The sequence below is a fragment of the Lupinus angustifolius genome, chromosome LG04 (genome assembly GCF_001865875.1).
Source record: "Lupinus angustifolius cultivar Tanjil chromosome LG04, LupAngTanjil_v1.0, whole genome shotgun sequence".
NCBI lineage: Eukaryota > Viridiplantae > Streptophyta > Magnoliopsida > Fabales > Fabaceae > Lupinus > Lupinus angustifolius.
In genome coordinates, this window is record NC_032012.1 from 22,515,343 (window position 1) to 22,528,777 (window position 13,435).

At 31.8% G+C, this 13,435-nt stretch overlaps 1 protein-coding gene across 1 annotated transcript; it reads right to left on the reverse strand.

The window, feature by feature from the left end:
- LOC109346269 (probable WRKY transcription factor 23) lies at positions 7,852–9,753 on the reverse strand. Its single transcript, XM_019585739.1, has 3 exons — positions 9,034–9,753; positions 8,579–8,722; positions 7,852–8,469 (listed from the first exon to the last, which is right to left on the reverse strand). Exons 1-3 carry the CDS (start codon positions 9,420–9,422, stop codon positions 8,082–8,084), a joined length of 921 nt encoding a protein of 306 aa, XP_019441284.1. The 5' UTR covers positions 9,423–9,753; the 3' UTR covers positions 7,852–8,081.

Genomic DNA, 13,435 nt, shown 5'->3' on the forward strand with positions numbered 1-13,435 from the left:
ACCTTGACACTGCTGCCAATCTTGTGAATTTAGTACAACCATCATATAATGGTTTCTCAACATCATTTATCAACCGCTGAAACATCTCAGGACAATATTGAAGATCTTCTTCGACAACGTTTGTCATTTCCTCGAAACGATCGTCTTCCTATGCATTTGTGTAGTTGTCTTTCATATGCATCTCATCATCACAATCCATAATGTCTCTCGTCTCATCATGTCTTGTCCAACATGTGTTACTTTGATCAATACCATGACACACTAAATGACATTTTAACTCATTTGGAGTAATTCGGTTTGGGTAACAACATCTTAAAAAAGAACATACAATTCTATTAAGGTTTTCAGCATTCTCAATTTCAAACCTAACAAATGATTTCACTCCTTCTTCATACTCCTTCGTCAATCGATTGATACCCATCCATTTTCGATCCATTTTCTATTAACAAAAAAATATAATGAGCATAAATCCCTACATTTTCTATTAACAAAAAATATAATGAGCATAAATCCCTAAAACTTGGGGTTAAGCTTGTAGAGCAAATGCATTGTTATGATTGGAACCCTAACTCATAATGTAAGCTTAATGAATCGGAAACCCCAACTCAATACAAGTTAAATGAGTGAAATCACTTTCACTCATTTATAAGGAAAATATTTATAACTCAATACTAGTTAAATATAATGTAATTAAAAAGGCAAATAACTACAAGAAAAACTCACTTTCAATTTGGTGTTGAATGCGTGAATGATGATTTTGAGGTTAAATGAGTGACGGATTTTCAAAATCGGTGTTGAATGATTTTTGTGTTGAATGAGTGAATGATTTTTGGTGTTGAATGAGTGAATGGTGACGATGTTAAATGATTTTCGAGGTCGATTTTGAGAGTAAATATGTTTCGCTGCTGAGTAAATAAGTGTTGGGATTGCTAATGAATGTGTGAGAATGCGAGAACATTTTAATTTTTTAAGGTCTGATAGTATCATCAACAACGCATAATGAAAAATGCATTGTCAATGATACATAATCAACAACGCAACCTAAAGAAAACGCTGTGGAAAAACTCCCCATTCAAATATGAAGGTAAGTGTTCCACAGCGCAACCTTAAGTAAATGTTGTGGAATATATAATAATTTTTTTACTAATTCATTTTTTTTAAAAAAATTCAAATTAATAATTACGTTATGACATTCAATTAATGAGAATTTATTAAATATATAGAACAATTTATAATGATAATAAATAACATTCAAACAATTAATCAATTAAGTGTAGAGGAAATAATTTTGATCATATCAACAACGCTTCTTACCGTCTGCATTGTTGTATAATTAAAAGAGAATAAGAATTTAACATCGCGTTTTTGTTCATGCGATGTTGAATTCAACGAAAGAAATAGCGTTTTTTTAGAATGCGCTGTTGAATTCAACATAATCAAATCACATTGTTAAAAAACATTATTGTATGAGTATAACAACAATGCAATCATACAAAAGCGATGTCGAAGACAATTATTCATAATTCTACAAAGTTATGCACACAACAGAAAATATCATGATGCATATAGAAACAAAACATAACAACAAAATGAATGCATACAGAAACATCAAATGACAATTATATGAACACAACTAAATTTCAACTTACATAAACATATATTACTTAGACCAAATCATATACATTATATTGAATATTAATTAAATTCCCTAAGCTACAATTTGTGCAAGACTATCTACTATACCTATCATTTGCAAACTAAACTAAGTACAAACTTTGACCATTGTTCTCTAATCTGGTTGACTTGGTCATCTGTATATGATTTGTCAACAAACTTGATTTCATTATTTGACCACTGTTGAATGATCTCCTACATGAATTTCAGCACGTAATAGACAAAATCTCCCTCGTTTGTTTGACAAGGGGTCTACAATTAAAATGAAGTAAACATATAAATATAACATTAGTTGATCATTACACACATAATTGTTTGAGATGATTTGTGTCAATACCTATATACGACTCCACTTGATTTTGTTGGGATTTGGTAACTTGTTTCTACCACGATTATTTAATTTGTAAACTTTCATCACACTAAACAATAGAAAATGTACATAATTAATAAACAACTAGGAAAGTGAAAGTGTAACTAAAAGTTTAAATGAGTAGTCCACTTATTTAGAAAACATCTCTTTCATAGCGGCGTAGTTATTCATATCACCACATGCCAATAAGTCAAAGTAGTATATTTATTCATTGACCCGATTGATGGCAACCAAAACCCAATGTTGCCTAACAAAACATATGTACATGATTAGGAAATGTTAAGCACAACAAGCATACTAAAGAAAGAAATATAAAAGACAATTACAAAATGCTCACCCGATATTAAAAGGTGTAAGAAATAAATCTGCATCTTCTTTATGATGTATGAGATTATCTGTAATTCGTTCTGTTTTCCCCAATCTCATTTTTTTCGTGCGACATCAAAGCGGTAAGGTGTGGCGATATGAGCATCACCTTTTTCTTATTTACCTTAATAAAAATTTCATACAAGTACCTAATATATATAACACAAATGTTAGTTAATTATAACACCCCACCATGCAAAAGTGAGAAGTTAAGAAAACATAATTTACCTCATATATACATACAACACTTGCACATATACAATCACGTTTATATACATCTCGGACTTCACTCATGCCAATGTATTCATCAACATTATCTTCATAGACTTCATTGGGAATTGATATAATTATCATATCATCTCCCATCTTCTTTACATGCTCTATTAGCTAAATATAATAGTTGATAGTATTCTTGGAGCTCACATCCCCAGTAGATGGCTTTGAGCTCACATCCCTAGAAGATGGCTTAGACTTTTGGGTGCTACTGTGGGTGGAATGTACGTTTTCCTAAAATATTTAATAAAAACATATCAATTATAGATCAATATATATATATATATAATATGAGTGAGCATAAGGTGAAAAATCATAGCTTGGGAGGAATTACTTGAACAAGGTCTACCGGCTAAGCCACAAAAGTGCATATAGCCCTTCTTACTGTGAACATATTCTCATCGAGAGGAATTGCCAGCAACGCATTATCATCGATTGCAATGTCAATCGAGACCTTCACATGATGGCTTGGGATATGTGCATTATGTAGCATAGCATTGGCCGACTTGTGCACTTTCCCAACACCCACTACTCGACTAGTTGGGGTATCCAAGAAAAGTTTGCAAGAACTGATTCCATGTATGTAAGTTAAAAAATATAATTAGTTAACGACTAAATTAAAATAAGTTAACTAAATTAGAAGAAGTTAACTAAATTACCTCAGAAATGAGAATCAGAATGAGAATGTTGTAAGGTGCAGATGTAGTGCAACTCTCATTGTCATTCAGCTTCCTTCGCTTTCATTGATTGTTCAAACTCGTTGAACCGTTGCATAGGGTCATCTAGTTGATTTTGAACTTGGCTCATTTGGGCTTTGGTTGAACGTTTTGGATGAGGTACAAATGTTCGTTGGCTAACCCCAAATCCTGCACCTCGAATACGACCAGGATAGATAGGCAGTCCTAGTTTTCTGTCAAGTATTATGCGACTATCCGAGTTTTCCTCCTTTTCTTTTAGGGCAACCTGACAAATCAAGAAAAAAAAAAAACATAATGTTAATTAATCACATTTTGATAAATAAAGTAGGAAAATTAAGTATAATTAAAAAATATGAGCGCTTACAACACGTCTTGCCGCTTGTTAAACTTCTTCATTGTCGATGACACCATCTTTGTTCTTACGGGCACCCACCCATAAAACATCGAGTTCTACTCCATGTGGAGTCATAGGTGTATCGCGTTTGTTCTCCAACTAACAAACATAACCAATAATAATGTAATTAGATATATATGCATACAAAACATAACCAATAATGTACAAATTAACAATACTTACATTTTTTTCTTGATTCCTCTATACCCTGCTCGAGAAGCTCGGTATGGATATAAAGGCTTGGATGTCCTCTTGCGGTTTTCATTACTTAATTTCTGAAAGAATAAACAACATTAATATCAATAATGATATACAAAAGCATATATACAAAAGTCAATACAAAGAATATGATTTTACCAAGAAAGACTCGTCTTGTGTGCGTAGGGTGACAAAAGTCTTGAAATCCTCTTCATTAACGATATCTGCATATTTAGTTGAAGGTTTTAGGTTGACATTGCCATCAACATCTCTGAGTAATTTTCCGACAGCAGCTCGGAATTGTCGAAGAGCCTTGCCAACCGATTTAAGGATATAATCCTTATGCTCCTCACCAACATCAAAAGTTGCCTGAAATAAAAACACATATACATTATATTGCATGCAAACACATTCATATGTGTACATTGCATGAAAATGTAACACATGTACGTATATTGGATGAAAACACAAAAACACAAAAATTGAAAAAATAAATTTAATGTTGTTTCATTCCAAATACGCTCTTTCACGACATTCCCTACATCAATCCATCATCAATCCATCTGTTGAAGGTTAGCTTCACATTCTGCCTAACAACAACATCAATATAGCTTATCAATGTGTTGCCACCCTTCGAGTTTAATGGTTGGGCTTTAGAGTTCCATTGAACTTCTATCTTCACATCCTTACTTCTTGACCGAATGACATTCTTCATGGAAGTCATTCCACGTGGAGGTCGTTTTTTAGCAAAGATTTGTTTGTCTTGTGGAGTCGGTGAAACTTCGTCACTACTATGAGATACATAATCGCCAATTTGGGATGCCATTGATGAAGTTTTTTCAGATATGAGAGTATGAGGGTTTGCTGAGAGTGTGAGGATTTCTTTTCGAGTAAGTTTGAGAGCGTAGAGGAAATGATTCATGTTTTAGATATTTAAACTCTAGTAACCATTTAATGAACACGACTTCTTCCACACCACATATTTAATGCAGCGTTGTTGTATCAACATCTTCAATAGTGCATATTAAGGATTTCATTGTTGTTGTGTATCCAGTTGTTTACTACTTATTTTCATTAACACGTCAACAATGCTACCGAGATGTAGTGTTGTTGAATAGAATCTAATTGACTGCGTTATCTGAATTATGTGTTGTTTAATAGAATCTAATTGACAACGCAATTATAATTATGCGTTATTAAACTGAACTCATTTTCCAAATTAACAGCGTATTCGTAGTTATGCGTTGTTAAATTAATATTTTACATAACTGGAAAATATTTATACAACATGAATTTACGTAAATTAACATGAAGTTGTCATGAAGTAGATTATTACTATATAATTGTGTTTATTAATACGAAACTGGATAAAATATTAAACATTACATTTTGTTAATTTGTTTTTGTATTTATTAAGTATTGATAATTTTTTTATTGTGTTTATCAATAAGGAACAATGCAAAAATATTAAACAGAATAATCATCCAAATAATTAACAAAAAAACAGAAATTAACCTCCAAAATAATTGTTTTATTATTCATTCAGAGAGACAAAATACATTATGATGAACTAAATAATTTGGTACATGCGAATATAATGAACTAAATGATTTGGAAGATTAAGAATACAATGAAAATGATTTCAATGAAGGAAATTATTTTTTCCTCGACTCCTCTATACAAAACTTCATTAATCTGAGACCGTTTTGAAAAATGAAAGAGGTGAATGAATTAAATAATTCATTGATCTGTGTCCTTTTTTCTTCTACACAAATCTTGTATAACAATTCATTGATTTCCTTTTAAATTTTGAGTCCTTTTGTCAAGAAGGAAATCAATGAACTTAAGGAATTGCTACAGATGATGAAGAAAAATAATTCATTGATCCCCTTTTTCCTTTTATTTCGGTTCAATTGAAATAGATCAATGAACTAAATCTTCACCTCATGTAAATCTTGTATAAGAGCCACTTTCCTTCTGAAATCTGGGACCGTTTTGAAAATTGAAAGAGCTCAATGAACTAAACTCAATACTTTACATGTTAATCTTTTCCACAATTGCAAATGAAATCAATTGAAGATGAAGAAAAATAATTCATTGATCTCATTTTCCTTTTATTTCCTTTCAATTGCAAATGAAAGAGATCAATCAACTAAATCTTCATCTCACGCAAATCTTGTATGACAATCACTTTCCTTTTGAAATCTTGGCCCTTTTGCAAAATCAAAAATTGTTAAATACCTCATTCACATGATTTTGAAACAGAAACACAATTTTTTTCTCGACTCCTCTATACAAATCTGGGTGTTTTTTTTTCTCGTTTTCACTCTTTGCAGTATTGCTCTTTTTTTACTACTTTGTGTTTTCTTCTTCCCATCTTCATGAACATACTCTTATAGAAAACACGTACTCTTAGGCTCTTAGTTTACTGATGAAATAGAACATTGAGTGAACCACAATATTTATAGATGAACAATCATTAATATTTCGAGAAACGAAGAGACGTATAACCGCTCAACCATTAATATTTCAACAACAACAAAATGCATAATCACTCAACTATTAATATTTCAACAAATAAATAGACGCATAACTACTCCACCATTAATTTCTCGGACACTTAAAAAGTCGTAAAACATCCACAGTGCATAATTAAGCAAACGCGGTTACTATGTCATCTTCAACAGCGCTTCCTTAAATATGTGTTGTTGCATATATTCATATCAACGGTGCTTTCTATCAAATTCGCTATCAAAAGTAAATCATTCAAGTCAGCGCTAACGTTATAGATGTTCAACAACGCATTGTCAAGAATGTGTTGTTGAAGTTACACAAATTGACAGCGCATGTTTTATTATGCGTTGTTGATGTTCTTCCGCCACATTTTCAACAACGTCGTTCAAAATTGCGTTGTTGAATGACCACTGTTTATTACGATATCTGGCATAGTGATAATAACCTCTAACAGTGTGTTGGCCAATAACCTTTCCATTAGTCGTCTGTTTGTGAGTTGTTTATGAGTAATGAATAATGAATCGAGTTGTTTATGAGAGAGTAACACACGGAAGTGAATAACTTGAAAGCTATAAAATACACTTATGAACTGAGTCACAAATCTTCTTTTTTGTATCTTACTCTTCAAAACATAACTTTAAAGTTTTGTTCTTACTTTCTCAATAGATACTAAATTTAAAAATGAACATGATTTGTTTTGGTGCATAAATGAAAGCTAAAATATGTGTCTTTATCAATATCTCTTCCTATCAAGCTTTGTTTTTGCTCTTCACCACTCTACAATTGAAGGCATTTACTCAACCAGCTCAAAACGGATATTGGGATTGAGATTTCACTACAGGACCCTACTAATTTAAAAAAGAAAAAAAAACATTTCCAGGAACAAATAGAAAGTAAGGTGATATACTAATTGTTCCTGTTTTAAAACCTTAACCAAACCAATCGTAAGTGGTGTACCTCTGGAATCAATGCACATTCCCTCAACCATAACAAACAAAAATACAAGACAAAGTATGAGTCAGATCAGAAGATTAAAAAGTGCACACAACTCAAAAGTTCTGTTACTATTTTTATCATTTTCTGATTCTGACACAGCCCAACCCAGCAATGAAAATTGTGTTCCCCTTTTTTGGTTTAAGATAAAATATTGAAGCAGAACTAAGCAGTAAGAGACGTCACTGAGGAACTAGACCCTGCAATGGGTCAAAAAAAGATGAAGGATAAGACTAATTTGGTACAATTCTTCTAGTGCTTGGTATTACTCTCCAGTAGAAACATAATATATGATCCAGTTTATGAATGAAAAATAACATCACATGTATAATACAATACATATTATGCTTTAATTGAACAACAACATAACCAACCAAAGAATTGTACCCAAATTTTGTTCCAAAATCAAACTATATGAATATAATCATGATCACTAATATATATTACCAATTTACCACCACCTGTTAGTCACATGAAGAAAAATTACGTATATTCTAGTACTAGAGTTGTGACCTAATTAAAGTGTGGTAGAAAAAATTAAATCAGCAAAAATAGATCACATAGAATTAAGAAATAGTAATGTGGCTAGAGCTATCAACAACTACTCTTGCTTCAACATATGTGAAGGAACAACATCCTGAAGCAACCCATGGTCCCTTAGAAATGCAGCAGTTTTCCCATGATTACAAACCAGTCTCTCTTGAGCAAAAGCAATCTCTGAAGGCGTAGAATGATTGTAAGGGAAACTCAAAGAAGACAATGTATTGAAAAGGAGTTGTTGTTGTTGCTGAAAGTGTTGCTGTTGATACTGAGATAAGTAGTTTGCGGCGGAGATATCTGGATCTCCAGTGAGGCCTGAACGAGGAATAACTGGACTTGGATGTGTGTGTTGGCCTTCATAGGTTGTGACAACAATGCTTGGATCAGTAAAAGAGCGCTCCACACGTTTCTTCACATTACATGAGGCACTGGTGCAACGATAGTAACTCCTACATGTATAAACACGCATAATATCATGAGCTTATATTTTTGTTTTTGGGTCTTAGTCAATCAAAGAATAAGGGATAAGGAAGGAAATTAAAGTAGAGTTCACATTACCTTGGGAAAGGGCTGTTTTTCACAGCTTTTTTACCGTACTTTCTCCATCTGTAACCATCTTCTAGATGATCCACTTCACTTTTAGTCATGAATGCCACTCTTGGTTCTCTATGCTTCTTCTGATTAGTCTTCTTGGCCTTCAACCTAAACCCAAATATGAACCATCATATCTTTTAACCTTCATAACATCAGAGCTTAAAGTAGGTAATATGTAAAATAAAATATACTTGATGCTAAAGCACCCAGAATTGCACGTTCTTCCCATCCTATGAATCATTTACTAGTAAAATTGACTTTTCAAAAGTGAGGTTTAGTAGACCCTCAAAATGATTAAAATAAAAATCATATCTTAAGCTGGAAAAAAACCACCATGCACTATCCTTATCCTTTTATCACAAAAAATGGTTTTCAGTAACCCAAGAAAGTAAAAAATTGTCATGATGAAAATAACTCACAGTTTCTTGATCTTATTCTTTTCTTCTTCTTCAGCTTGGTCTACAGTTTTATTGTGTTCATCATTAACTGCTTCACTAGTGGATGCGGATGAAATGGAAGAGGAGTTAGGAGTGGCAGGTCGATGGTTCAACAACTCAGAGTTACACTCTCTCACAGTCTCAAAAGATGGAACCACCTTAGGCACAGACATAGTTGATAATCGTTGTTGTGGTATATCAGGAAACTGAAGAGTACTACCATACTCATGCACACCCAGTAACTCCATAATCCCTAAAGAACTCTTTTCCACTTCACAGAAATCAAACAAGTTACCAAATGGATTATAACCAGAAAGGGAAGAATCCCCTATTGTACCCTCCATCTTCATTACCGTATCCTTCTTCTCCATGTGTATAAACGTGTGCAAAGATATCTGATCTTTCAAATGCTTAGTTCTGAGTAGAGTGTGTGTGTTTGGTTTTGAGATTGCAAAATGAAGTGAAAGATGTGTAGAATGAAGTAACGAACTTTTTAAATAGTGGTTTGGGTAATGGTTACAGAAACTTTCACTTTAACAATGGTTGATGCGACCACAATGAAGGGCAAGAGTTGACGGGTAATTGTAGGTTTTGGACTTGTACGGAAGACCTTGACCCGGTGGCATTCAATGCATGAAGGTGAGTTGTGGAGTTTGCTATGGTCGATGCTTTCATACTTAGCGTTTTACCATAGAACAGGTTTACAGTGTGAACAGGGTTCAGTATATGCTACCGTGTTCGGGATTCTAATGGAGTTATTATATGAAGGAAAAGGATATAATTTATTTTTTATTTGTGTAGTATATAATTTGAGACCCAGGTATAGCATGTGAACGTGATAGATGAGAAATCCTCCCGTTATGCTATTATTCTTCTTTTTTGAACTTTGTGTTTCTCTCTTTCACTTGTCATTCCTTGAAACTTTTGCCGCACGTATGAGTCTTTCAGTCTTGCCTATGTCGTCTTTAGGAAGGAACAAGCTTAAATAATTTTCGAATTATATGAGAAAAAATATGGTGTGACATTTCAAAATCATCAAATTTGGTGACACTGATCCTATCCTCTTGAATAAATAACATTTGAGATTAATATTACATTTATATTTCATTCACTGAAATTCAACTTAAGTAAGACAGTTAAGACTTTAATTCACAATAGGACTCTTACATGGTAATTTTCAATGTTTAAATTTTTCATAGCTTCCGATTCAAATAATATATAACATTAGAGATCAAAGAACTTCAAAAATTAAGATACTTAATACTTAAATCACAAGTTTAGCAAAACATGTGATGAATTTAGCTTTACTATTTAACTATTTATGTTATGGAAATTATTAATTTGTGTATTGAGTGGGTGTAGGTATAGGAATGGTAAAAGGTAGTTTATGCTTACCCAAATCTGAAGGAAAAATCTAAAATCTGAACTAAATGGAGTTGAAAATAATGTTACCATCTTCAAACTTGAAATATATCTGAAACATATATTTTATGGATTTAATATATATACATTGACAGTGTTTTTTACACTGTCAGCAAATTTACACTATTCATATGTTAATTACTATTGACTTCAAATAAAAGTATTACAAATCAATGGTGGGTGATGTGCTAACAGTGTAAAAAAATTTACACTATCGATGCATAAATTTTAAACTCATATTTTATATTATAAATCTACATAAGAATTTCACTTTAATGAAGATCTAGGGTTAATGTTTTATATTTAATAAGTCTTCCGAGCATCAGTTGAGGATGTCACCGAAAATCCAACACTCCAAATTTTTAGTAAAGCTTCACATACTGTCATTTAATAGAACGCCTAACCATCTATTGGTAGGAATGGAATCTCCATAACAAAAGTTTACCAATAGTTATTTGTTCAGATTTTATTGTCATGGCTGGTGTATATGCTCAATCGGTAGGGTTAGAAAAACAAGATTAGATAATTTATTCCCAAGCTCGGGGATCTAAATGGCTGTGAGGGGAATATTATAGAAGAGATGATGTAGTAGCATAACTTATCGAAAACTATAAAAAAATATTATGGGTTTTGTTTATAAATTTTTTTCTTATTCACTATTCTGGTCCTCTGTGTAATAAAAAAACAGGACAATTAATTATACCAAGCACAAGAAAACACTGTACATTTTTTAAATTACGAATATTAGTTCTGAATATAATCAACCTTGTTTCAGGGGATCTGTTTCTAAATTTTTAGTCTGAGGGAAATTTAGTATTGTTTAGATAAAATAAATTCTAAATCATGCTTCTGTTATAGCAAATAAAATAAACAAGAATAACAATCAGTGAAGGTGTTTGATTCGGATTGCTTCTGTGATACGTTTTGGGAGCTCAATAAAGAAAAATAATATAAACAAGTTTTGTCATGTTGTGAAACATCACAGTCTTCTCTTACAAGCCTAAAATTTTTACCACAGTCACGAGTCTACGCTACTCATCCTATAGTTATGCCCCATGTATGCAAGAATCATATAAAGTTTTTTTATACTGTTATTGTATTATTTATTTTTTATATTTAATTATTATTAACTCTTAAATAAAAATAATAAAAATGAATGATAAATAATACATAATTGAATATAAATTTTTACATTAATATTACACAGATATTTCACTCTTTATTTTAATATTTCCACCTTTCTATTTTATTCCTCTTGATATATTCTTTATTTTTCTCTGCACAGCATAGTTGCATGAGACATCAACATATACAAACCTAAGTTTTATTTTTTAAGGTGGCTTATTTTAAAGAATATTTCCTTTATTGTTCTCAGTTGCATGTGAAGATGCACAACAATCCACCGATTTTCTTATCGAACATTAATTCCAATGCATATTGTTACGCTATTTACATTTTTTTCTTAATTATTTGTTGCTTCATTTCACACGTGATGCCTACTTGACCATTGACATCAGACCCTCCTATCAGAAACATATGATAATTTTTTTGGGTAGAGAGAACCATATGATAATATGATAATTTAAGAGTGGGAATTAATCACAAGAAGACAACTATAACTTAGTTGAGTTGTACACCATCTTATTATTATAAAAAATATATAACTTGATTGAGTAGTACTCTCTATCAATATATTTTCTTGTCTCTACTAAAAGTATCATTTTCCCCTATATACATGAAGAGAAGAAAAAGAAGAAAAAATATACAAAATGAAGCTACATCTTTTGATTTGAGTTATGAGTAACAACACCTCCATCATTGCCGGGTTATAAGCTGAAAATAAATGGCTAATTGGTGGCATTAGTGGCTTTTCAATACCTAATGATTCACGATCATGTGTATTTGATACACATGATTTCTTACCCCCACAAACCGTCACTCTTGAATTTTGATTGCAAACGACCCACTTGGAGTGGTAAAAAAAGGACCGAATTAAAAATAATGAAACAAATCTTTGATATTTTATATGTGGAAAATAGAAAGGCTCTCTCCAAAATAATTATTTTGTTTTTTTGTTTCTCACATGTATTTCATATAGAATACAAAACATACACAAGTAGATGAGGTTAACTCTCACAGAAAAATATTTTCCTGTCCACAAACTTAAGACTTTGCTTAAAAGAAATTAAGCATGTACTATTTAAAACTAGTGTGTTTGTAAATAATTATTTTGTTTGCTTCTACTCAATCAAATTTCATTAATACAAAAGTATTAGTTTATATTTAAAGGATATTTTAAACAGTCCAACAAAAGTCTGAAAGATGATCTTCATTCTTATCCTTCTGACCCTATGACCTATGTCTCTCAATCAAACTGTGGGATGACCTTCTAGAAGGTTCACATAATTTAAGGCAAAAGATGCTCCGGCATTTAGCTAAATCCAACTCGTTAATGCGCAGAAATTTCCCACTGGAATTTTTAAAAGAAAAATAACGAAAATATTATAATTTAAATTAATTTTGCATTTATTGACGTGTTGACCTATTCTTCTTTGAACAATGACCAAAGTTTGAGTATTGGATAGGAAGAAAATTCTATGACTAGACTAGAGAAATTATTAATTTGGCAATGGTGCTATTGCACATGGAGGCAGGTAAAAAATAAAAAACCATTTGTAAAATGGCATCATTAATCTTGATGATTAGAAGATTTAGAGAAGAGAATGCATTACTTGAATAATACCTCATATTGATTGAGCAAGACAAAGCCTTGCTATTTATACAAAGAAAGAGAAAACAGAAAAAACTGAAAAACTACTAAAAAAAGAAACCTAACAAAAATACCAGAAAACAGAAAATTGAAAATATGCTAAAAAGGGAAAGAATCAAAACAGATTGGGAATTGATCTGGTTTGATTTGGCTACTTGATTATGTGAGTATCTATTTCATTTTGGCTATTGG